This window comes from Hermetia illucens, chromosome 2 (assembly GCF_905115235.1).
Source record: "Hermetia illucens chromosome 2, iHerIll2.2.curated.20191125, whole genome shotgun sequence".
Taxonomy (NCBI): domain Eukaryota; kingdom Metazoa; phylum Arthropoda; class Insecta; order Diptera; family Stratiomyidae; genus Hermetia; species Hermetia illucens.
The window spans coordinates 110,648,755-110,676,536 of NC_051850.1; the positions used below are offsets into that span (position 1 = coordinate 110,648,755).

Consider the following 27,782-nt stretch of genomic DNA (forward strand, 5'->3'; position numbering starts at 1 on the left):
CAAGGGACCGCCCCTTAGGTTGAACTTCGTGCGCGAAAAATTTTAGCACGATCCAATCGACGTGTAAAGGTAATTCCAACTTGCGGAACAAAAAACTCCCATAAATCGGCATTGTACCTAACTCCCGGTCCCTTAGTGCTTAGCGCTTCAGTGTTTCTATTCGAACCCCTACTCCAAAATCCTGTTCCGTTTTCGTAGAAGAACTCAATATATCCTGCCACGTGTACTTCTGGTTGGTCCCAGTTTTCTCTAAGTTCAAGGATAATTTCATATCTTCTACCAAACACATGTAATTGTGAAGTTCCAAAAACTGTCAGTTCTCGCAATAACTCGTTCGATACTCTGTCCCCTTCAGGTTCGTTGTTTCCTCATAGATCTAAACGCATTAGTCATTGCACGTGTAGCATACGAATCGAAATGTAGAGCTTGGTTCCGCAGTTTTTAAAGTAAGGATTTTGACATCCGCAATGAAGACCGTGAAAGATTGCCGAAAAAGGTTGAAAGCTCAGCCATTTTGAGCGAAGATGGCGCTTTGAATCAGTAGCAAATGGCAAACATATTGCGATTCAATCAGTCAACTATTTCACAACTTTGCAGGCCATGAGATGCTAAATCTATCGAATCGTGACAGACGAGATGTGGCTACCATTTATTTTCGCTAACAGAGCATACACTCACGAAAAATTAACAAAACTTCTTTTGGATTGATTCCCATAAACGAAAAAAACGAGGTCTCGACTTAATTTGGTATTGTAAGATGGCCACCATTAAGTGATGGGGGCAAAATTGTGTCAGCATGGTTACCTCTAACAATGTTGACAACAGGACCCAGGTTCTCGGTTGGAGGATCTCTCATCTAAAAAGACCCTTTTTTGGGGGATAATGAAATTGCCTTCTGAATGGTAAAAAGTTTGGGAACAAAACGGCGCATATTTGACTTGAATCGGATAATTCTAAGTATTTTAAATAAAGCATCAAATTTCGATCACAAATACGACATTTATTTTCCCCAACTCAATATAAAGGTATTCCTGCAACTTAGTCAGTCTTACTGCCAGTAGAAAAGAAGAGGCTTTTCCACGTTGCATGGTGCTTTGAATAATCTTTATGTTTGTAGAGAGAAGTGTAGGTTAATGTAAAAACCGCCGTAAACCAAATAGTCTGCTGCAACCGGTGTGAGTCCCACCGGGGTTGCCAGCTTGCCCCAACTTCTGAAATGAATTCAGCTTCCTTGCCTCCGATTTCTATGGATATTTCCCCATTTGGTGGTGCAACAGTGACCACACCCTCGTTTATAATAAGCTTCGCCTTCTTCCGGAAAACCTTCCCAGATTCGGTATTTAGTCTGTTCAGGGAAGATTGAAGATTGAATCTGGCTAGCCCTCCAAAATCTATGCTTTGATCGCCGGGGTAATAATATTTTATAGATTCGAAGTCCATTATTTTTCTGTACTAATCTTAATTTCAATATAAGAAGGACTGCATACAGGGTTTTATTCGGTACCATGATTCGCTGGTCTACCTCATGTTTTTCATTACCACCTTATAAAAGTAGGGCCTCTAAGTAAATCGGCATACTTGTTTAAAGTAGTAATCGCCCACTGTGATGTTTTGTTTGTTGGAGACACGTTTTCATGTTCGAATAATATACTTTATTTTCGACACGAACTCCCTCTATCCACTAAAATCACCTTTCTGGCAACAAATCCCAATACCTCAATACAGTACTAAGTTGGATAGTGTGTGAAAACTCGGCAGCAATGAGTCAACTCAATTTGGATTCGTTCACTGACGTGATATTCCTTTTACGCTCTGATGACAAAATTTCAGACCGTATTTGCACGGTAACTGGTAACGTGTACACCTCTCCTAAAGGGCCTCAGCTAGCTATAGTCGAATTAATTCGTCGAGAATTGTGTTTATTGTGACCTTGTTTTTGGGAAATGTTGGCTCCTAATCCTTGCGTCAAGTCATCTAAGCATTCGGTAATTGATCACCGTAAGAAATATTGAAAATGTAACAAAGGTTAAGAACGATAAGAAACTCTCTAGGTTTATACGACGCGATGGTTGAGAGCGTAATTATATCAGCCTTGCAATCTCTCTGCTTTGGGATGGAATCCCAATCGTCATGGGTGCTCGTCTTGTGTTTGTCTCGCTGGTGTAAACTTATCACTTGCATAGCGTTAGGCATAATGATAATGAAATTGAAATCCTATCTGGCTGTGTGAATGTTCTATATGCCACTAACGAATGAACAGACAACACTAGGTTTTCAGGTCCATCTAGTCAAATCCAATTAAAAAAATTCGATAACTTTCTATTAAACCCCAATTATTATATTCCACTTTCGTTTGAAATTTCGTCAAAATCAACCAAAATCTTATGTGAATTAAATTTCCGAATTTACTACTGCAAAGCAGTCCTTTATCATCAAATCAAAAGAGGTGGCTTGGATTCAGTCTTGATCCTCTCATTCTCCAGCAGCAGTAGAGCAAAAATTAAAGGAAAGAATGTTGACGCAAGCCAAAAGTTCTTCCATCCAAACAACTGCAGGGCCCATGCACCACAAATGACGATGGAATATGTGGAATATAAGTGTAGCGTTTAACCGTAGTTAAGATAGCAGTCGAGGATTTTTTCAAATCGAAACAGATCAAATTAATTTGTTTTTTCACCAAACATGGGAATGATATCGATTAGTACTTTTAGATAAGGGTTGTAAAGAAAACGAATGGGAGCAAAATTTCAAAAGGTACAATAATTTCATTCGAAATCTATTCCAACAAAGTTTATATTAGTGCCTAAATATATTTCAGGAAGTTCCTAGAAAACTTCACCCAAATCCATTCTAGAAGTAAACTAAAATAGCAAAATATGGCTGTAATATAGAGCATTATTCTGGAGAGTTTGATGGAAATCCTACTATTATTAATAGAACTAACCTGTTCCTTCCTATCTTTTTTCCCCTCCCTCTATTGTATACTTTTGAACTTTTTAGAGATACTAAAAAATCTCTACTTCGGCGTCTGAATAAAATCCAGCACTACATGCTCTGTTGTAGAGAGACGCAAGAGAAAAAAAAATAAATCGAATGGGGAGACAACCGAACGAGGCTAATTTACAAAAAAAAAATTAAATAGTTAACCGGATGGGAAATTATTCATGAAATACCAACATTTGTTACTTTGAGACAACTTCATGATATAGACATAGAGAGAAGCGATTGATGACATTTTCACGCGACCACATTTCCTTAAGCGAGGTACCTAAGCAATTTAAGACCTGCTGTCCTTTGTCGGGAATCGCAATCATAAAGAAAACTAGTTTGTTCTGTATATGACAGTGTTCTATACCTCGGCCCATAGAAAGTTGATGGAATATTCGACCCCGCTTAATATCAACAATTTCTCCATTTAGAGGAATAATTGAAGAATATTCGATCACTTTTTATCAAAATATCGATAATTTTTTATCAAAATACGAACAATTGATGGTGGTAAAATCTTTTAACGAAAAAACGCACATGTATTGTTCCGAAAAGACGGAACTAACGTATGTGTTAATATTTTTTCTTTTAATTTTTCAAATTTATTTTTCTCAAGTTGTGATATTTTATCCATTTTCAAGTATGTCCACAATTTTTTTTTTTAGTTTCATTGATTTCATTAATATTAAACTCTGAAGTTTCATTTCATTTAGTTGTTTATTGATTTGATGGGATTTATTATGGGATCTTCCCTGGTTTCAACAAATCGATTTTTTTGACATATTTTGAAACTAGATCTCAGATTGTACAGTTGATGAATTCGACATACGAGAATCTGCCTTCTGATAGTTTATTAAATACGCTTGGGTGCACTCAGTGAAAACAGCAATGAATCTCTCAAAATCTGTATTCGGATTTGGAGTCCAAAACATTTGCACTAGGGCAAACGGATGGTTGAAATTGCTACCCACTTAGCAATAATGATCTTCAACGAAAAATGTTTGTCCATTTTGCAAGTCGTGGACGTGTTGAGGATTACTTTAGGAGACGAGAAACGCATCGACCGCTCCGAACGTAGGGCCAGTGACGCTGCAAAAAAGGCCCGGATTCAACAGAGAGAGGAAAATGCGGTAAACCGAGAATATTTTCCTAACGAGGATAAAGAGTTCTACGGCCCTTGCATTGCATTAATTGAATCGTAAGTTTCTGCAATCATATTTTATACCATATTTTATTTTTAAGCACGTTTTTCCGCAAGTTGACTTTTTAAACATTGAGGCATCACTTCTACCAAAAATATTTATTGAGTTCAATCAACTTTTTTTTTCAGTTGTTCCACAAGGACTATAGCGAGGATGCTTCTAGGTATTTTTCGAAAATATTTTTGAAAACTCAAAGCATGTACAAATTAAATAAAAAAAAATCATTATATTATTTTCAGTGGTTGCTTTGACATTGATTCTCAAAAATAGGTCAGAAATTTACGCTTGACGTTAGAAGACCACTTTAGGTTGTAAAGTATTTCATTAAACTTTACAATGCTTTGTATATATATATGAATGGTTGACTCTCTGATTTTCCGCTGACTTTGAAAAACAATTTTTGACAGTGAAAAAAAAGTAATGGCCATCGCGACTCGCAATTGCGTACGTTCGCTCCGCCACAATAGATCCGCAAGTATAGCTTGCACCCAGTGCTATACGCTACAATGACGAGGTATGTTTAGAAATTTACTGGTCGCAGGGAATGGTTTTTGGACATGTTGACAACACTGCCGTATAGCCTGACTCCTCCTCTTCGAAACGAGAGGCTAGTATATTGAAAACTCAGTACGATGGGAGGAAAGTAAGAATGACGAAAATGAGTTCATGATGATCGTGAGACTAACTTTCTACATTGTTTACACAAACCCCAGATCTTTGCCGCATGAAACAATTACAGAGATCCCCCAATATCGGAAACTGTTTAATAGATGGGTCCGGAAAGTAAATCGAATACAAACCTCCGAAGCACTAAAAACTCAAAAATGATAATTTTCTCCAACCCGTTACTACTGAAGATGAAACTTAATAGTATGGGGGGCAACGATGATTCGGAATAAGGGAGCGGCTTGCTGGCAAAGAAAATCTGCCTGGTACACAACAACGCTAGAGCTCAACGACACGAAACAACAACTGGACTTAGTAAAAAGGCATTTTTGAAAAATCCCTTGCATTCCTCTAACCTCAGATTACTATCTATTCACTTCCATGAAAGTGCACATGATGAAAAAGGGTTTTCAAAGTACAAGAAGGTGAAGGTGGAGAATTGGAAGGAGCTGTTGGAAAACTTTTCTGAGGCAGGCAGTAAACAATTGATACCCCACTAGACCACCTCCATCCCAAGAAGCAGCGACTATGAAAAATAATTTACATATTAAAAATTGTAATCATGCCATTTTTTCAAATGCATTTGTTTGAAGCCTGCACAAATTGAGTACACTTACTTTCTGGACATCCTTTATTCTTGAATTATCTGAAAATTTCGCAAGTCATACGCATACCCCTAACGAGTGGGTTAAAAAAAATCCCCCCATATACATATATATATATATATATCCTTAACTTTTCAAACCTTACAAAATGCTATTAAGTATGGAAACCAAGAATTAAAAAAAAAACTTACGAGTTTTAGTAGGATTTTCAATTTGTGTTCGACTTCTAAGCGAACTACTGCGTCTCCATGGTGCATCCTCTTCAACACCTGTATTGTTATCCGCGGGTGTCGGCGCAACAGATTCTGATGTAGTTTTAGATTTATCTTCTGAAAACATATTTCAAAGTTCCGTAATAAATTTTAGTTGTACTTTTTTAGTTTTTAGAAGTGAATTGGCAAAAAAAAAGCATTTACAAGCAATAGTGAAGCTGAAATCAACATCAATTCAAAATACACTTGTGCTGTGAACAAAAAAATTGTAAAGTAATTATGAAATTAAATGTTACCAAATTTATAATTCGAACGCATTATGCCTGAAAATTAATTAAGTACAGTAGACCCTCAACATTCGCAGAGTAGACTTACGATGAACACAACCGCTATGATGAAAACATCTCTGATACCAGGGCTGAAGTTAAGGTTTTGTATATTCCTTATATAAGAATATTTGAATGGACATTTGTCATATTTGTACCTAGCTCGTAATATATATGCATATATTATATTATACCAGACTATCACTTTAGTGTGTGATAATGACATAAAAAGCTTAGATTGAAATAAATTTGCACAAGAGGGACAAATTTCACTATTTATAACTCTGTTAGTATTAATGAAATTTCTACCAAACCTTGAAGCGTTTAGTTATATACTATTATTAACTTCATTTGGCACGATATGGGGATGGAGCACATTTCGGATCGTAGACAACATGTAGTGGCAGCTTCTTGCTATTTTGAGATCACTTGGTTGAGTAGTTTCTAAGAATAGGTCCGTGAAGGAGACGGTCACTTTCCAGCCAGGCATTCCATTTGAAAAGTACTAATCGAAACCTTTCATTTTGACACCCCATATAACTATACTGATGTGACGCTATATGTCACATGTCGTTTGCCTGACTTGTCCGTGTGAGAGTATGTATTATCGTACTACCATAGAAAGAAAAATTTGATCTATCGGTTAAGTTGTGATCACTGGGTTCCCCATGAATTTTCCCTCAAGAAAAAGGAAGACTGCCTGAACGATTGCGTTTCACAGCTGAATAGAAAAAAATCGGAAGATTGTCGTTTCTATTTAGTCACTGGGGACGAACGGTGGATTGCAAGAAAAACACAACATCACCATTGGCATCAAGAGCAAGATTTCTCCCTCGTAAGGTGTTATGGTGTATTTGGTGGGATATTCGAGAGATTATTCGCTGAACATACTGGGTCCAGCTGGAGCATTTCGAGGGAAGGATTGAAAGAAAAACTTGCATCCCTGATGAACAGAGTTGGCGTTATATTTCACCATGAAAACGATAAACCAGAAACGGTAGCACTCAGTCAAAGAAAAATTGCGGAATTGGGTTAGCAGCAGCATACTCCCATGAAATTGTCCCTTCGAATTTTTATCCGTCCTGCTCCTTAGACAATAATTCCAAAGGAAAGTCATTTTTTAACAAAGATGCTGTGAAAACCGGGCTTACAAATAGACCACCAAAATTCACCGACTAGGCCAACATGTGTTTTCCAGATTCCAAAAATTATTCGATGCCATAACACACAAATCACTTAATCTAGACTGCGAATATGGTCGTCCTGGCATCCTTGCCCCAGAGTTTGGACCTGATGGGTCCTGTCGTTAAAATCTCCCAATTCGCTCCAAACATTGAAATTCACCTTTACCAACGATTAATAATAGCAATTAAGTGCAAAATGAATGTCAATGGAAGCCATTTAGCTTGAAAAACTTTGATTTTTTCTATGATTTGAAGATCTGACCTCGAAAGATTATCCATTAAGACCGTTATAGAAGTAATTTTTGACACTCTGAGGAGTCTCCAAAAAATTATTTTGCCAGAAAAGATCATCCAAAAAGTTTCAGATATTATAATTTTCACAATAATCACTAGCCAGCAACGGGGAAGTTAACGCATTACTCGAACAGCTTCAACCAAATAAGGAAGATGCATTTTTTAATACCGATAAGGTACGCACGTTTTACAATAAAGTTAAAAAACTCATTCGCTAAAAAAACGAACCAACCTGCTCTATTCGCTTATCTAATAGTAGTCTACGAAGAAATTGATTCTTTAGTCAATCATCGGGAAAGCTTCTTTTATATTTTTCGGAAATTTGTGTTCCCATTGTCGACAATACTAACAGGGATAACTTCAAATACTCGTCTAAGTCTAGACAGACGAATATGGGCGAGTTGCCAATCGGCGATAATTTCCAAGGAGGCATTACCTGTCCCATACTTAACAAGTCAGAATACCGGAAGCTGGCGCTTCGGGTGTAAAGATTTTGTGTTCAACTTTGTGAGAAACTTTCTACGCACATTTTTGTAATCGTATATTGCTAACAACCCAAAATATTCCTTCATATTTTATTTCAAAGTACAGGATATATGTACATATTACAGACGTAAATATTATGCTCATCCTCAACAAACAAATAATGCCTATTACTGAATACTATACTTATACATCCAGGTACATAAATTGATCGTATATTTCCGATTTACTTCATCCACAAAAGAATGCATATGACATATACAGTACGTATATTGAATATCGCTGATTTAATGTACAAATATATTTATCTGAATTGTGCCCTACCCCAAAGCTTCATTAACATATACATATGTATATATAAATTCATACACATGTCTGCCTTGAGTAATTGATATGATATACAAATGACTAAAATACTAAAACAAAATATTTTTTTGCGACCCCCCATTCATAAGAGCTCACTTTGTAGTGGTATTGACGAATTGATAAGAGATGATAACGTCATACACGTTGTATAATGCAGGAAATTCACAAAAAATGGCAAACTTTCACATTCTATAACTTTTTTAATAATAGTTAGATTTCCTTCAAACTTCCTAAAGTTATGTCCTATGTTATCCCTCATACTACTGCCAAATTTTGAAGCATGAACTTAAGGGGATTTCCGGTTAAAATTTCTAAACTACACTTAGCTGCACGTTAATGAAGCTAAGACGAAATACATGTTGGCAATGTTAGCAGCAGAAAGAAGAGAAACAACAACATTAAATAGCACTCGTCAACTGAGAACAACAGAGATATGAAAATACAACTTTGAAACTGTTGATAATTTCTCCTATCTAGGATCGAAAATCACAACCCATAACAGCTATGACGAACTTAAAAAAATTGCCCTGCTTAAAAAGTTTCACCTTACTGCACTCTTACTGTACAATACAATTATCTTGCCAGTCCTTATATATTCCCCGGAGACTTAAGTTCATAGCAAAAAAAAAAAGGCGAACTCTTAGTCGTTCGAGAGATGAATCCTCCAAAGAATTTTCAACTCCCTACAGGGGGATGAACGATTATCTCGTCTACATAACGACGATATTTATGGGCGATACAACGACCGCTTCTTTGTGTATAAAATTCGCTTTAATGAGCCACGGTTGAGCGCCACTATATTCAAGTTACGCTGATGAGTGAAACACTTTCACAACGCGGTTTGCCGTTAGCTGATAACATTGATCCGAAATACTTAGATCGCTTATTTCTGGACAGGTTACTGACACTGAGAATTGTATTGTCTGTTTCATTGAAGTCGGTATTTCTTTTATTCAGATTTAGCCTTGTTGCGTGCGACAATCATTTCACTTTTGAAAAAGTTACTCGAGGTCAGCTTTTATATAAGCTGCTAAGAAAACAATGTGTATGGCGCTGGACATTGGATGCTCCGCACAACAGTGCCCATAACAAAGGAAGGAGAGTGGCAAGAGGCCTTCCTTTATGAATACCAACAAAGACACGATGTGGAAATCAAATTCTTACTCTAGATCCTTGAATGCAATGTACAGAAAGCGATGCTTCTCATTGCGTTCCTCCTTGAGTAACTGCACTGCGTGTATTGCATCAGCAGTGCGACAATTCTTGACAAATCCGGTTTAGTTCACGATAATTTAAACGATAGTGTCACGAATGCATTTCATGTTGTAGAATAACAAACGAATTGGACGATAATTTGAACATTCCGCAGGTACTACCGTTTTTTGTTGACATTGAAACGGCCGTGCTTTCTTGCCAGTTAGATGGCGTCCTTCCCTTCTCAATAGTCCAGATGAAGAACTTATTGAACCAGAACATTTGGTCCTAGCTCTCCGCTCAACTGTGATGTCGCCAGGTCCTGTTGCTTTACCCGATTTCATTCGTATGATTAGTTCCTCGAATTCTGCGGCGCTAACATGAAACTCCTGGGAGTTCAACGTGAGTACCTGCCGTGTATATTCCCACGGTACTCTTCGAACACAGGTTAGTTTGAAGACATGTAGACTCCAGAAGCCCGCCGTGACTGGCACAGCCATGGTGGCATATTTCGCGCCACTACTGCAACTAACGGGTGCGGGGCCATAGTTGTACAGCGCAAATTCATGCTTGGAACTCTGCGACAACCACAACCACCATGTAACTCCCCCAAGGGGGCCAGTCGCAAATAACTGGTCCGAGAACACATGAATTCTCCCGGAGTATATGCTTTCAGATGGTTATCCCGATTCCCATGGTACCGGATAACCTCCGGTGGGGCTTCGTGGCGCGGGCCACTTGAGTCCAGTCAATTGCAGAGCTTCAATTGCCCTCCTCGAGTAGTGTGGTACTGACAGGTGGAACCGTTTCGACTGTCGGCAGTGCTTGTGCAAATGGTGGAAGAAGAAATTCTTCTTTTGACATATGCTGCTTGCCGCTGTCCACCGACCGGTAAGCGAAGTATCGTTCTTATCATTAACACAACATAAATTTTCCATATTCTGTGTGCGTTGATATCGGCTTTGGACAAAACAATATAGGTCCTCCTCGCCGTTTCGAGCGTTCAGTTTATGGTACAAATCTTTGTAATAGGCCGGTCACTAAGTAGCTTGGCGTATCGTATTCTTATGAATTTTCCAATTCGTTGCTGTTTTATCGAGGAGAAACGTATAATGCAAAATGCGTATAATTGTCGTTCGCATATTTAGCTTAATTTCACGTTTCTTCGACGTTTTTAATGGTTTTTCCTCATAAGATCGCCAAATTTATATTTGCGGTTTGCTAGTGCGTTCCTCACGTTCTTTCAATTGTAGCTTCGCAGGACAGCATATACTAACAATTATAAAGTGATGAGTGTGCGCAAAATCGACAATACGCTCGCCTTTATCATCATTGGCCACCTATTAAAGCCTTTTTTTTCCCACAGATGACATTGAGATCAACCAGAAGTCATCTTCAAGCATGTCACAGGATTTTGTCTTAAATAGTTGTCAGAAGACGTCTTGCTTGACATTAAATCGACCTGTCTGTGATGTGCGTACGAGATGACAAAAAGAATGATGCGGTAAGCTGAGATAGTCAACTCGCAAATCGCTCGATTTGATGAAGAGAGAGAGAGATAATACGTGGACTATCAAAGTATAAGAGCCGCTTTTACCCCATTCGCATATTATGTCTCAACTTTTGACCCAACACCATCGAGCTTCTCGTAGACCGTAAATATCGATACGCTCCTACCGAAGCATTCTTACAAGTTCATTCATTGTGGGTACCAATATTTAGACACGGATTTTTATGGTTCGGATTAACATACTTACGTCCTGGTGACATCCATGCATCAAGAACCCATTGTCAATTCTCGATAGGGGCGGGGCCCGATTGGACTAAAATAAACGCCTAGTGGTTTTCTGAAGCTTATCAAATATCATAACCATTTTTATAAAAATATTCAATGCATTTTTCAAATACGAAACTTTTTTTTTTGAATAATTTTACTTGCGTTTTCTTGGTTGGCCTGTCACGGAACCTGATACAAAGAGTGGTAAGATTTAGCACAGTTGGGATTAACTCCAACTACAATTCACTGATTTCAGCATTTTATTTTTACCCACCACTGCTACGTTTACAAAAGAAAATAAAGTAGTGGACTAACACCCTTACTATTTGCCACTTCCCTATGTGACTTAGAACTTCATCTATTCATAGCCGACCCTACTGCAACGAACTTATGTCAAATTTGTATTCCTCTTGAGGATTCACAAACTACATATTATGGAATATCACTTTCATGTTAAAGGCAATTGAATTTGGGCCACGATCACATCAGAAACCTGCGTGCTTCAAGATATCCCCACAGAAAAAACCAGGAAAAATCAACTAAATTTTCTCATCAATTTTAAGGGTCTACTGTACATTCTAAAATTCTAAATTTAGGTCATTTTAAACATTTTTAAAGACTAATATTTGATATATTTCATTTTATTTAGTGACTTGGTTACACTTAATTTTTTTTTCCTTTGAATAAATGATATTTTTATTCTAATGTAGTTTCAATGAATCCATATGTATGCAACTGAATGAGTAAAAATGCGCCAACTATAACGTATGATATGTGATAGGAAACAAACAACACGAAAACTGTGCAAAATAATTCTCCAACAGATACAATAATATAACGTTGTTCTACAATTGATGCAAACATGGAAGGCAGAATTTCGAAGAGATGCCATGACGCAACAATATAAAATAAATAAAATGCAATTCGAACTTGAAAACATACGAAACGGACAAATGATTTAACGATGATGTCAAAAATCTTCCATTACCTAAATTGTCGGAAATACTTGTTGAATGTGAACTTTCTGTGGAATCGGTGATATCTGAATCACTTTCTTCATTCTCAACAATTCTTGCTAACCCATCCGTATTATCGTCTTTTATTTTTAACACAGTATGTTGTTAAACGAATTGTTATTTGGTTGTTGCATTTGAGTTTTTGGGATTTTTGGTTTGGTTTTGGTTTTGGTTAATAAAGCGCAGCATTGCAAAAATTAATATTTGAAAGAAAACATTAACTATGATCCGATTGTCTGTTTGATACTGAAAACATATACTAAACTACGTACTTTCTAGGACTAGAGAAACATAAATTGCTTCTAAGTGCTACGTGTTGAAAGTAAAGTTGATAATATAGGGTCAAATTCAATAAATAACACTTACCATTGACTGTATCCTTCGAATCAGACTTGACTTCAACCCGAATCATCTTCGCAGGCGCTTCGATGTGATTTTCAATTGTATCCGAAATTCTAAAAGAAAAAAAACAATTGTATTTATTATAGTCATTAATTAATTAAAAATCTACAGTAGTAGTACCACAATACTTTGGAAGTGGATAGTACAATTTTTTTTTTACCAAGCGATAATACGAGGAGAGCCTCAAACATTATCTCGACCAAAATTCACAACTCCTGCTTATTACTCCTTCAAACACCTCTGATCAAACACTCATATCCGATGCTAATCATGCAGTGGTTGGTTTTCCATAAAGCAGCGAATGATCTAAATACTCAGTTGGCCGAGTCATGACTCATTTAAAGGTGTTTATGCATAATAAAAAACTCCATAAGCGTAACTGCACTTTCAGTGATGAATAATAATGAATATTTGAATAGGGACAGCACAAAATTAAACTGAACTCTTATTTTGATGTCCAATGACTTTCGGAAAGCAGATACCAAATTTTTGGTATCTTAAGACTCAATTAATTGACAAAAATCTGAATTATAAATTATAAGAAATAACATGTAAATTTTATGCGTACATTTACAAAGGCTCTACCAACCACTAAACTTAGTAGATAACCCCCGATGTAAAGACTTTCAACCAAATTAACCACATCCTCCCTAAAAAAAACTGTTCCTGATGTCACGACACCATCAATAATATCTGAGAGAATATAACAACCCAAATTCAAGAGACCACTCCAAGCCTATGCCTGCAGAAATGAAGACATGAACCCCCAGTGCCCCTTCTTACTTGCGTATCGTAAAAGGCTAGACTAACAGGGATCGAAACCTGAAGGCTAGCAACGTGCAGATTTCGAAGTTCTTTTTGCTATATCCATGTCTCAAATAGAAACGGACCTATGCGTGACCTTTAACTATCGTATCAGGACACGATTTAGTTTTTGGAATACGCGAACGCTCCTCGTCAAAGATACCGAGGACCCAAAGAATGCTCGCTTTCTCCAACTAGAACGTGATTTTCAGCGTCACATGCCGGACATTTTATGGATGGTTAAGTGAAGTAAGACAATAAGACTGCGGCAAGCACTTTTCTCTCCCTTGTCGCAGCGGTTTGTTGACTGTAAGATAAGAATGAGGAACGTTTCAAAGGTGCATACCATTATCTGAATGCCAAGGTAGGCTGTGACAACGTTGCTTGAACATGTGATGGAGAAACGCGATTTTGGCCATCGTAACGATGATTGCAAAAAAAATGCTGAAAAGCATCAAAGAACACCTGGAACGCTTGAATGACAGTGTCCAGGCTGGTTTCCGCTCTGAATCATCCTGCATTGACTACAGCCACACCCTAGGGATCATTGGTAGGAGTTTAAATCTTCGCTTCACTTGCTTTCATCAATTTCGAGAAAACTGGAGCGCTCTACGCAGAAGGAACATTTCAGAGAAAATAATAGTTATCAGTTACAGATGATGACATTAAATGTCCCTCAAACATCTCGACACCTGTTTGCGCTCTTACCGGGTAATGGACCTTGGTCAAATGGCTCTGGATTTGGACAGAAAGGCAAGTAGAGTTAGATTAAAGATAGACATCAACAAAACCAAGGTTCCCAGTCTGACTCTCCCTCCATCCATCAAGCATAGTATCTGCCGACGGTAGCAGCGAACTAGATGTCGCTCGACGCATTGACAGCACTAGACCCGCCTTCCCTGCCCTGTCTTAAATCTGGAAATGCAGATATGTTAACAATAAGATGTGTGTTCTTTCTGTATTGCTATATGGGAGTAGCACATGAGACGCGACCCGCACTGTCACTCGAAAGCTCCAATCATGGAGATCAAAAATTCACTCGAAGTAATCTCTGCTGGATTTCCAGAAAGCTCGCTTGATCATGAGTTCCAATGTTACAGGCCGGACATTCTGGGGTTAAGTGAGGATCGATGAGGTTCGATGGAAGAACTACGGGGAGAATTCCTCTGCCTCTCTTGTCGTACTGTATTATTGTATTTTGAAAAGCCTGACAGAACTAAGCGTTAGATTGATGCTTACGACAGCACATCCTCTTACTTGGTAGTTGGTTTCAAAGAGGATACTGACTTCAAGATTCTTGTCCAGAATGAAGAATATTTTAATAATATACGTTAACAGAAATTTCCCATTCAAACGAGAAGAAGGCTTGAGCGTTTGAAAGCAGTCCAAAAGATACTTCCTAAAGGTGGCATTCTAATCGTGATAGGTAATCTGAATGCCAAGGCGGACTCTAACAACACCTTACTCGAACATGTGATGGGAAGTCATTGTCTTAATGACGATAACGATAATGATAGCATGTGGATTTCTGCAGCTGCCACTAGGCCATCATTGATGGTACATTGTTAGGAGTAGCGCGTATTATTGTGTTGATCAAGGAAGCAGAAACTACCGCAGATAGTAATGATTTCAAAACCGTATTCCGCATCATAAAAGAACTTACGTGTCGTCACAAATTTTCCGTAGCCCTATGGGCGTCGTTAACGGTCGACTCAGAGGAGGTGGGAAGAAGATGATGAAGAAGAAGATGGTTTTCAACCATATCACCTTCGGTGAAGTTCCATCGGACTGAAGACCAACAAAAACCAAGGTTGTCAATCTGACGGATCATCAAACTCTACCAACTTGAATTAAAGGGCACAACATCGGGGGCATTGATCAATTTGTATATTTAGGAAGCATCGTTTCTACGCCGGTGCCACCCAACTTGATGTCACTCAACACACTAACGGCATTACATCCGCCTTCGCTACCGTGTCTAAAATCTGGAAATGCAGTTATCTCAATGGCAAGATCAAATTGAGACTGCTCTATGCGAATTTTCTTTCCGTATTGCTATATGAGAATAGCACATGGAAAATAACCACTACTGTTATTCAAAAGCTTCAAGCCATCGTCAATAACTGTCCCCGACGTGTCTTCAGACTATGTTGGCCTGATGCTATTTCGAATGAAGAACTTCGTTAGCGCACATGCCAATTACCCGTGGATGCCTTGATCAAAATGCAGAAGTGGCAATGAATAAGTCACAAATTAAGGTCGCCATTGGAACAAATAGAGCAATACAACGGAGGAGTATGAGGCGTAGGCGTTGTTGATGCGCTATGTCCCCATTAAGGGGTGAATGGCAACCATTGGTGAGCAAACTTTACATCGAATGAAACCATGACCTCCTCTCCCTCAACTGACACATTCTTTATCTTTTCCCGGAAATACACGGAGTTCTGGACGTTAAAATTGAATCGACAATTAGGTGGTGGAGCCTGTGTATCATCATCGGATTCGCGGGATTCCATACACTTGATAAAATTAATCTAATCATTTCTTCTTCTTTGGTATTTGTCAAGATTGAGTTGGCCACTTTTCTCGATTGTAGAATTGCTCCGGATGGAGTGGAGATGTTCTTATGCAACCATGTATCATAAAGTTGATTGTCTTCGCGGAATAATAAAAATAAATAATGAACAGGAGACATATAGAATAAGCAGCCGCTATCTTTCTGATTCAAAAATCTCCCTGCCAAATTTGGTTTGGTCGAGATAGAAAATTATTCTAAAACCGATCGCAGTGTACATGCGCGAATTTCCGAAACATGGCTTCCGAATTTGCTAGGCCTTTTTTGAACAAAGCACTGAACAGTTAAAAATTGACATTGATATTTAAACATAGCTAAAAGATTACAATATTAAAGTTAATAGCCTCCGAAAGGAGTTTTCTTTTTCGTCCTCTGTAGTCTTTACCAAAAAGAAGAAGATAACTCCTCTCCAACACCTTCCTTTTCCCTCTCCAGAAGGAGTTATGTTGACTTACAGAAGTGAGGACACTTGCCACAAAAACTAAGATCGGTTGAAGTTCGTAAAGCTTAACCCAATGCTGCAAGCAATTTGCATTTTTTTCCACATCGAAAAACGGAATGGAGCACTGATCATTATACGAACATACCTCGACTTAAGAATTAAATTGGCGAATTGAGAAACATACCCAACTCAAGACCTTTCGTTAGTGCGACAATCCAATTGGATCTGGGCTTTGAAGCATGTTAGAGCACACATTCAAGACCATAATGATACACTACAACGCTATGGTACATTGCAGGAGGCAATATGGTCAGCATTGTACTCGTCCGTGATAATTATCCTAAATTGACTGAGGTAAGCATTCACAGCTTAGTCCACTTTTGTCTAATATCCAGTCCCGATTCAAATCTCTCTGCTACCAGTGAGAAATGAACGGGGGCCTTCCACTGCGACACCCTAGAGTTTTAACCACTAAGCCATCTGAATACACGAGACGTTTATAATGCAATTTTCTACTTTAACTCTCAATTTGCTTCGTGCTTCAAATTGCGCCATATTCGACCTAGGACATATTTTCTCAAAACCAATTAATGTCCTAAATCAAAGTTTGCCTGTATAATGGACAAACGGTATAAACATAGTTTGAATTTTTATCATAGATCGCCACGTGCCGATATCATGATGATATCATCATCAATTGGAGAGAAATATTATTGAGAGAAAACGTCGAACATGTCGGTCTCCTCAATTTTTACAACTTAAACACAAATGGTAGCTCTTCATTGTGCCACGAACCATTGAAAATTTAGCAGACTCCGGTAAGGTACGATGTGATTTGGCATCTACTGAACTTATCCTTTACCGACAAAATTAATCATAAAAAGCTCAACATATACGCTTTGACTTTTTAACAGATACGCAGAGACGCAATACATTGACAGTTGCGCAGAACGCACTGCGATATTGACTCGGCTTCAAAGCGGATGATTCATTTTTTGTCCTGCTTTTTTTGACACCTCCTGTGTATAGTCCTCCCGAGGTGGATACAAACCAAAATGACACGCCACCCTGCAAAATATCCTCTACCAGGCAAATCAATACTAATAAGGTGGCTTATACAAGAATGCAAATTGTTAAGATGAAAAATACAGATTGCCCATGAAATGTCGTTTCCATTCATTTCTTTCTAGACTTCTGTTTTATTTCATGAAGTTGTAAGTTGTAACTTATATCACAACAAAAGTTTCAAGGACTTCGAAGACATCAAAGAATCGTGACACTACTATTGAACATAAAGGATAATGGATGGCAAAATTACAATAAAAGCAGGGATTTCTTGGCACGTATGATACGAAATCTCCTCCATTTGTAAAAGCTTACTTCAACAAACGACCATCATATGAAAAACCGTCCACAAAAGCCTAAACGAGAACAACGGTCAGACTAGCCTAGAAGAAGAAATTATAATGAGGGGTGATGGCGAAATTATTGAACTAAAACGATTAAAGGCAAAGTTATCCGCAAGCAAAGAACCAACTTTCTGAATGACATTCGCAAAAGTAGCTTTAGGAAAAAAAATGGAAACGTATTCTAAGCCTTTCTTAATCATTCTTAATGAAAAAATAAAACTATTTACCATCGGATTTCCGAAACAGCTTCGCATAAAAACAAACTGAACTATTTTCGCCGAATATTGTTTAGAATATACTAAATCGCTGTTACTTACCGTATTTGACTAGTAGGCCTTCGTTTAATTCTCTTGTTAGTCGCCTTAATCTCCTCTAAGAATTTAACAATTGATGGTTCCGCTACATCAATTGGTGTTTGTCCGGCATAATTTTTAATATCAATATCAGCCATTGCATCGACAAGCATTTGAATTGCTTCTTTTTGACCCCAATGCGCGGCCGCATGCATTGGCGTCCAACCATCATTGTCCTGCTTATCAACATTGGCTCGTCCAGCTAGTAAAAGACTTAATACCTGAAGTAAGAATAAGAAAAGGTGATACTATTGAAGCTTTTTGAATAGAAAATAAATTTTACTTTTGTGTAGCCTTTGGCAGCAGCAACATGAAGTGCTGTTGCTCCAGTCTTAGGATGTGGCTTATCCGCCTCGGAAGCATCACTTCTTAGCCATTTCTTGGCATCACTTAACATTATTTGTTCCTCGCTTTGGCGTGCATGATCGCAATCTATACCATTTTCATCGTATATTGTCTGTAGGTGATCTGCCATAGAATTTGTTGATGCTAAATCTATTGCTAATTCACCGTCACTATTTATTGCTGTTAGATCTGCTCCGTTTTCAATTAAGTATCGTGCTATACTAACAAACCTGCAATCAAGGTAAAGTTGAAGTAGTTTCTCTCTTGAAGAAGTGTTCTCTTTTCTAGATTTACTTACCCACAAGAGGCTGTGGCGTGTAAAGGCGTCCAGCCTTCGTTATCCTGTCGATTGATATCTGCTCCATGACTAACTAAAAACTCCACCATTTCTAAATTATCATCAATGCAGGCCTGAAAATGGAAAAAAAAATTATTAAAAAGTAAATAGGTTTTGCGTGGAATGTACATTAGTGTTAAGAAATTAGATTTCTGAAAGAAAAAAATATGGGCCATCTCAAAAGATGCAGAGGTGAATACCGGTTCCATTATAGGACCGATGTGACTGCGACTTGAAGAATGGTTATTGTGCGTTATTCTAGAAATATAATCATTATAAACTCCTCTTAATGAAGCTGGGATGGAAGTCTTGTGCAAACAAAGTTTGCAGTTACTCACCTGGGCCGCAACTCAAATCTTCGTTTTTTTTTCTACATTTTTCCATTGTTATTATGGTCAAATGCAAAAATGCCAAACCCGTGACTCATAAGCTCCGCACTGAATGTGACAAATATTATATCATAGGTTCCAATCATCAACGTTAAATTGTAGCGTGAAAACTATAGTTTAATGTGATCACACGAAAATTCGAAGGCAGTACACATTACTAATAGTTTTCAACACCAATTTGTAAAAATATCAAATATTCGAATTATTCTCCAATCAACAAACAATGTTTAGATGCATTGAAACAAAAAATACTAAGATCTAGTGACTCTCGCTGCTATATGCGGCAGTCTGTAATCATTCCAATCCAATCCAATCAATGAGTGAAGAAGAAAACGTTCAAGGATGTTGCTCTAGTTGATAAAAGTAAACTGAGCACCATAAAATAGGATATCCCATTTTATCCACCCCTATCATACACGGGAATATTGGCTGTAGTACTAGTGCGATACTTAGGGAGCCACACATCCTTTACTTTCGCTGGCAGATTAGTATACTTTTATATATGGTTGCCATTAACCTTTGGTGAGGTATAGCCCGTCAACCACACCTACACGCTATCGTCCGCGATTACCTGAAATGCACTTCATGAGGTATTTGAGGAAAGATGTCATTGCCCATTGAGCTCCTCCATCATAACTCGCTCTGATTTTAGTTTCTCTGGAAAGGTCTTCATGCGTAGAACACTCCTCCTTCCTCTTCACGTTGTGGTAAGCTTTCTCGAAATCAATGAAGGGCAGGTTAAGCGAAAATTTAAAACTCCACGCACTATTCCAAAATGTGCCGTAGATAAATGCGGTCAATGCAGGAGCATCCGGAGCGAAAACATTCCTGCTCTCTGTTGATCAAGCTTTCGAGATGTTCTGATACATTGCAGGAATAGTTGATTATTATCTTTGCAACGGTAGGGAGCATGAAGATACCCCAATTGTGACACTCAAAACGGGTGCCCTTCTCAAGAATATTAACAATCATCCCCTTCGTCTACTCTCTAGGAAAAGTCTCGTATTTCCAAGTTTTCCGTACGAGGGGAAGTAGCAGATCTCTAGTAACTGCAAGTGCAACTCTGCGAGAAAACAATCAAACTCAGCGGCTTTACTCTCTTTGAGTGCAATGATGGCCAAGATGATTTCTCTTCTGCTTGGAGAAACAGTCCGTATCCGCATGCCACGGTGACTAGCCATTTCATCCAGAAGATGCGGAATTTGACCGGATGCGGTTAAGAACCATGCAAAGTATCCTTCCACGTCTTGAGTTGCTCGTCATCAAGGATAAGATGCCGACCGTTGACGTGCTTCGCAGGAACATTTAAAGATTTGCGACCACATGCAAGCTCTTTCGTGATATGGTATACACTTCTGAAATCATTACGTTCTGCGGCATCTTAGTTTCCCTGACCAGCGAAATAACAAATTCCCTTTTGTCGCGCATGCTATGCTGAACTTTTCGGGATTTCGTCCGGTATCAAAGCTCGAGCGCGTTACGCCCACCATCACTCGCAGCGATCAATATTGCTTTCAGCCCCATATTCAAGGTCTGTGCTCAAACAATGTAGCACCAATGACGAGACAGTGGAAGTTACGGAAATCCACAAATCTTCCACCATTATCGTTAGGGTCGCCAAGACCCCGTTTCCCCCAAACACATGTCCGACCAAAGTGTTGTCAGAGCCCACCTTGGAATTCAGACCACCCATCACGGTGATCCTTTAGGAAGCTTCTCCTGAACTGCATGTAATTGTTCGTAGAAAGCATCCTTTTCCACTAAATCGTAAGTCTCCATTGGTGCATAGCGCTGTACAATTGTGATGCTTCTTAATCTAGACCGGAATCTTGCAGTGAGAAATCTGTCAGAAACCGGCCCCTAGATCAGAGGGTGCCTTGCGGTAACAGTCAGAAACAACCCTACACCGGATTCGCGTCTGCCACCACTTGGCTTTCAAAAGTACAAAAGCACATTGTCATCAATGTGGCAAGAGGGAGAGGAATACTCTCCAGATTCCCATTATCTTACCTCACTTAGAATGAATGTCCAGCGTATATCGTTGAAATTTTCGCTCGAGTTGAAGAAAGCGAGCATTCTGAGGAATCTCGCTACCGTTGTCGGGCAGCACGCGTACATTCCAGAAACCAAGAAATTAAAATACTTTGGCAACTGTTAAAGCTGGCGCCAACCCGTCGACCCCGCCTATTCTGGTTTTCTTTGGCCTTTGGACATTATCATATGAATAAAAGGCACAGCTAGCGAACACAGTGCAATGCACTATTGGCCTCGCCAGAACGAACCCGACATTTTTACTTGGACAAAATATCAGGTTGAACGAGACAAATTATAACATCCTAGATCACCTCTATTTTCAAACCGGATAGTTCCCTTGGTTGACCCAAAATCCTATGGTTGAAAATGGCTTCTTCGTTACAAAGTTTATTTACTTTTAAATTAGAATATGCTGCCTTGGAGAAAAAAGTTAGAGTAAATCTCTCTTGGTCCCTATAGGTGAAATACTTTTCGGTTTACCTGAGCGCTTCCTCTCGCTATTTGCTTCTACATTTAACTATATCGACCTTGACGCTCATCACCCAGCCCTCAAGTCCGATACGCAATTTCATCGGTCCAACACATCTATTGTTTACGCAGGCCCACAAAGTCCAATTTTCCGGAAGCCATGGCTGCAACTTTGGCGGCAGTCAACTTCTACCCCAACTGCCTAAACTCCTATCTAATTTGATTTACCATCGAGATAAAATAGAATGCCTAAGCCACGCGCACGTACGTGCCTAAACGAAAAAGTTTCTGCTTTCGCGAAGTCGGAAAATTATGTATTCAGTTTTCGACCCGTTCTAATTCCTCGTGCACTTTCTGCTGAACTCCCTTCATCTCTACGTCCTTTGAACGCAATATTGACCTGATCTGTGTACGCCACCAAATATCTAAATTTCACAAATAGCCTAAATCTGATCTCCACTGAGTTCACTAGAATCATAAGGGAAACCATCTCCACGTTAAGAGTCCTGGCTCTAATGAAAGCGTTCTGTTATTTGGCCTTTACCAACCACACCAGCCTTTCTGGGATGCTTAGTTTAATCATAATTATGTGAAGTATGTTACGAGCAACACTATGGTAGGATTATCAAGAATCTACTAGCCATAGGTTCTCCTCGATGATATACCTCCGACATTTTCAAGGTCATTATTTACTGAGATCAATTGATCAGCTGCCTTCCGACATTTCGTGTCAATACTTTATAACACTGATTGTTTTTATCCAGATGACATATAATGACCTTGCTCAAACCCGCTTCTCTCAATTTTTTCCTATCAATTATAGCCTGGCGACCAAGATTGTAGCTGAAAAATAGCTTGCGATTGATTTCACAGCCCGTACTTTTCAATTTCGTCTCCCTTACGCTGTTCTTCCTTGCAATCCAATTGGACAAAATGGTGCACCAATGTTGCACAAATAAATTGACAATAAAAGTCAATAGATATAGTGGAATATGCGGTTAGCCTTTTCTATGTTAATTTTGTTCATATGAAGGGCCATACCCTCTAATTGTGGATATATTAGACAGTCCTCGCATCCACTTACAAGCCTCAATGCTACAATCGTAAGGGCGCCGTGAATATGATCACAAAGTCAATCCGCGTTCGATGACAGCTACAGGTTTATACCTTTAGGGTTCAAGTGTACACCTCAATCATATATCATACTAAGGAGTGACCTACGTTATATCGATACAGGCAATTGTATTCACTAATAGTCTGGATTCATCTTGTGCCATCCTTCAATTTGAGAAACTGGGGAAAATACTTGCCACTCCGCTGCATAACACATCATTTTACAATTTTTCAAATGTCTTATGTTCGGCATATAAAGACTTTACCGAATTGATCCTTAAGACCTAAACAATAACCGAAAGAACCGAACATCTCGCTAATTCAAATGATGTGATCAAACAAGGAACAGATTGCTACCCCGCTTGACGCTCCTTGATAATCAAGCCTAATCTTGGTGTCCAACGACAACAATTTGGAATACATGGTTGCCATTCACCCCCTGCTGGGCTATAACGCCTCAACCACGCCTACGAGTCATTGCAATCGGTCTGCTAAAATGCCCTTCAGCTTTTTCCAGAACTCCCCAGGACCATTGCACTCCTTTTCTACTGTTTTACGCTATGAGCTCCTGGGGGCAACTCCCTCGTCAACTATCTTAGGAGCAATGGAATCGTCGCCCTTCCTTAATATGCGATGTATCCACTGCCACATCTGCCCTCTAACTAACACGGCCACCAGTAATTGGTCTGGGCCCCCAACATGATCTTTGTTCAAAATAGTATCGGGCCAACGTACTCCGATGACATATTACAGACAAGCGTTAAGGAAGCTTTGGAGCTTTTGAGTAACAGTGGAGGTCACTTTCAATGTGCTATTCCCATAAAGCAACACAGAAAGAACATTATCATAGAATAATCTTAACTTGATGTTGATTTTAAAATAACTGCATTTCAAGATTTCAGACAAGGCAGCAAGAGTGGCTCTAGTGCTGTTAATGCATCAAGCAACAGCAAGTTCGGCGCCATCGTCGGCGAAAACAATACCTCCCAGAGTACAAATTGACCACCGCCTTCGGTGCTCTGGGAGGAAGGGGAAAAGTTCGATGAGCTCTCACACTGAGAACCTTGGTTTTGCTGATATGCATCTTCAGTTCAACTCTACTTGCCTCTCTTTCCAAATCCAGAGCTATTTGGCCAAGGTCCATGGCCCGGTGAGAAAACAAACAGATGTCATCAGTGTAGAGTTCTCCAGACAAGGTTCCATGGAAAACCTCAATGATAAGAAGAAGAATCGGAAGATCGGTTCGGTATCTCAAAACCAATGAAATGTAGATAAACCGAGGATCTGAACTTCGCAAGATGCCTCAAAATGATCGGAAGCGGAAAATAGCCTTAAACTTGTTGATGTTCGTTAATGCGTACCAGGGTAATTCTGGCTATTATCGTTGCGACGACAGGGAGCGCGTAGATACTCCTTCAATTTCTACATTCGAGACGGGCTTTGCTCCTTCTGCCACTCGCTCTGCCGCCACGAATAGGAGTTGAACATGGAAAGATACTGGAAAGACACTCAATAACTTAACATCGGCTAAGTTTTCCCGCACTTCGTAGTAGTGGTGGTAAACATTTGAAAAAAAATTACGACTGAAATGTATTTTGTCTGGACTGGACTGGACTAATTGCAACCTATTGTGCTACAGGGGGGACAAACTAATTAGGATTCATTAATCGAACAATGGACCAGTTACAGACTTTGACAGAATGTTTCTAACCCATAACAATGGATTCTTTTAAATTAATTATACTAACGGCATATAACCAACACAATATGTGAAGTATAGGTTTCCATTCTAACTGTTGTTTATTAGTTCCGAGAAGACTCGTTATAGAGAAATTTAGGCTTTTCAAAGACAAATTTTGCCATCAATATTGATGGCTCTTCATCTGCAGAAATATGCAAGATAAGCTAAATATAGACACCAGCAAAAGTAAGGTTGAAATTTAACCCTATCCTATCCGTTGGCATACGTCCCACTTAGGGATTTACAGGAACCACAAAACTAGCACCCTTGACCAGTTTTTGTTTTTTTAGTTTCAACCTAGAGATAAATTTCTACATATTGATCCATTGCTTTTTTAATGTCAAAATATTGAAATATGATTGCTTTTTTTTCGACGCATACGGACATAGTATGGAAATATAGAAAAATCACATGGGTTCACTTGATCAGTATCATGAATCATTATATATTTGCGTTCTTCTTTTCAGCTTGTAGTCAAAACATAAACGCAATTAGCAATATCTATGTTAAGCCAAATCATCCCACTGTCAACGAAATAAAGTTGTCAACGAGAACGCCCTTTTGATTGATATCACGAAACAGTGTTATTTTTGGACCAAAACTAATACATAGATGTGCAGAATCAAATCATTTCCTCTAAAATCTGCCAAAATCTTCCGAACGCAATAAAAATTACAATTAAAAATCTCTAAGCAATCTATCAATTACAGTTCCACGGCGCATAAATCCTGAAAATTGTGTCAAGACAACATGCAGCAGCCAATTTTTGAATGTCTGAAGAATAAACATTATTTTTACTAAGGGAAGCCTGATTTTTCTTCATATCAGATAATTTTTCAAATAATGATGAAAAAGTCATATGAAAACAACTTATGTAATTCAGGAAGAATTTTTCGCAGGGAAAATCTGCCGTTCAAATGTATCTATGTGTGAGGTCGCAAAAAATAAAGGAGCCGCATTTGCAAAAACATATAAAGCATCTCCGCTCTGTTGGAGGCAACAAATAAGTCAAAATCACTTTTTTTTTTGCATAAAATTCAGCCAGTTACGATGAATTATTGCGAAAAGAAAATTCGTTTGGCAGGAATTATCAGAATTTTTATCTTCTTAATCTTTTGGACATATTGGATAAATCAAAAAAATTAGTTTAAAATATAATTATGAACATCTATTAGCAAATTATCTGTCTTTTAATCGGCAGTGAAATTTTATAAAATAAAAAAATAACTCCATATTTACTACTTTGTAGGGGATCAGGGAACTGAGTAATTGCCCAAAAAGAAAAAATCATAAATTTAAATAAAAATATTTCACATTTTTTTGTTATTGCGGCGCGTAGATTTTGTACAAAGAATTTTTATTTTAAGGAAGAAATGCAGACTCGAACGTCACCTGGCAAGAGTCCAACGGATTCTTAAATTCCCCAAATTGTTTCAATTCAATAAATAAAAATGGCAATGAGTGTGGAAAATCCTTTCATTGTGGGCGTTGACAACTTTAAATACGTACATACGTGATTTCATTGACCAATAGACGAGGTACAAACTTCTAGCATCAATTTAATATTCAAATTATAATCGACAATGAAAGCATTTGTATCTTCTTATTCGCCTCTATCGTTTGAACGATTTTTTTCGGTCATGGACCTGATCTGGATGGAGTCGGGAGCCTCTCAAATCATCATCAAGACATCCTTGTTTCAATTGACCGTTCCTCCAACTACTTAAAATCCTTATTTTCCAGAACGAATGCATACATTATGCCCCAGTGTCAATTGTCAAAAGTTCCAGCATCATTCAATAAGCGGATTATTCAAATATTCAGGCAAGTGAAATTTCCTCCCTAGCTTACAGGGTACATATAACAATCGTTGAATGGTAGTGAAGCGTAGATAACGTTTCACACATATATATGGTTGCTGTAAACCGCTAGGTGGGGCAAAGTGCTTCAGCTGTACCTGCGCGCCATTACTGTCTATACTCTTCTCAATGTCCGCAATTTTCGAAGGAGCTTGTACTCTTCCTCCACTGCTGTACGCCACCACGCATTAGCGATCGAGATAATGGATTACGTTATCCAACCACAAATTGAGTTGGCGCTCCTTCTTAATGTGTGCTCTATCCTCTACCAATCCCGTCCCCGTCAACACGTCCGACAAAGTTCTTCGGTATTTATTTATTGTCTTAGGCCGGAATAACCAGATGACACAACACCTTAATTTGACATTAGTGTTGAGGTAGTTGCATTTCCAAATTTTTTGACAAAACAAGAAATTTAACGATGTTAATATATCGAGCCACATCAAGTCTGGCTTCGCTATCGGTAGAAACAACGCTTCCTAGATATAATCGATTTTCCACCCATTAATGTAATTTGGAAGAGTACAATTAGTCAGACTGAGAACCTTGGTTTTGTTGGTCTTCAGTCCGACTCTGTTCGCCTCCTTTTCCAACTCTATAGCCTTTTGAACAAGGCCTATGATTCAATGGGCGAGCAGGCAGATCTAATTAAGTGTATTCTTGCGATGTTTCTAGCAATTTAGTAAATGATTTTTTAAGGTTTTGTGCAAGACAAAACCTTATTAAAATCGGTCTGTCCGTCCGTCACACGCATTTTTCTCGGAGACTGTAGCAGCGGTTGACACTAAATTTGGTGGAAAGGTGGGAACTGTGAACACTCACGCATACAGTGAATTACATCCTTTTACGTCGAATTTGAGGAGGGTCCCCATGCATGCAAAAGGCGGGTGTAAATTTTTTTGTTCACCAAATATAGTCATGTGGGGCATCAAATTAAAGGTCTCGGTTAGTACTTTCCGAATCTGGTTTTCTTTTTGACATTTGTTGGAAAGGGGGGTCGGGGGGTCGAAGGTGATCATTTATTTAACGGGGCCATTCTCAGAAACTGCTCAACCGAAAAATCTGAAAAAAATCAAGAGGCTACCACTATATGGTGGCTAGGCTCCGAAATACCTTCCATACCGACATCCCTTCAAATAAAGTTAATAATAATATATTACTATAATTTTCTGTAATTGGCTGCAGAACCCCCCTTAAG

The 27,782-nt window shown here is 38.6% G+C and overlaps 1 protein-coding gene across 10 annotated transcripts in view; it reads right to left on the reverse strand.

The window, feature by feature from the left end:
• LOC119650268 (protein phosphatase 1 regulatory subunit 12B) overlaps nt 1-27,782 on the reverse strand; it is a 218,992-nt gene that overhangs the window by 111,674 nt on the left and 79,536 nt on the right. For 9 of the 10 annotated variants that reach the window (XR_005249251.1, XM_038052883.1, XM_038052884.1 and 6 more), the window contains exons 2-7: nt 18,942-19,054; nt 18,582-18,873; nt 18,263-18,519; nt 12,680-12,768; nt 12,286-12,393; nt 5,653-5,790 (exon numbers count right to left, since the gene is read on the reverse strand). Coding sequence is in view for 9 of the 10 variants with exons in the window: in XM_038052883.1 (XP_037908811.1) it covers nt 5,653-5,790; nt 12,286-12,393; nt 12,680-12,768; nt 18,263-18,519; nt 18,582-18,873; nt 18,942-19,054 (997 nt within the window). In the remaining variant the exon portion in view is untranslated. The remainder of the gene's footprint in view (nt 1-5,652; nt 5,791-12,285; nt 12,394-12,679; nt 12,769-18,262; nt 18,520-18,581; nt 18,874-18,941; nt 19,055-27,782) is intronic. The other variant, XM_038052885.1, reaches the window with a different exon arrangement.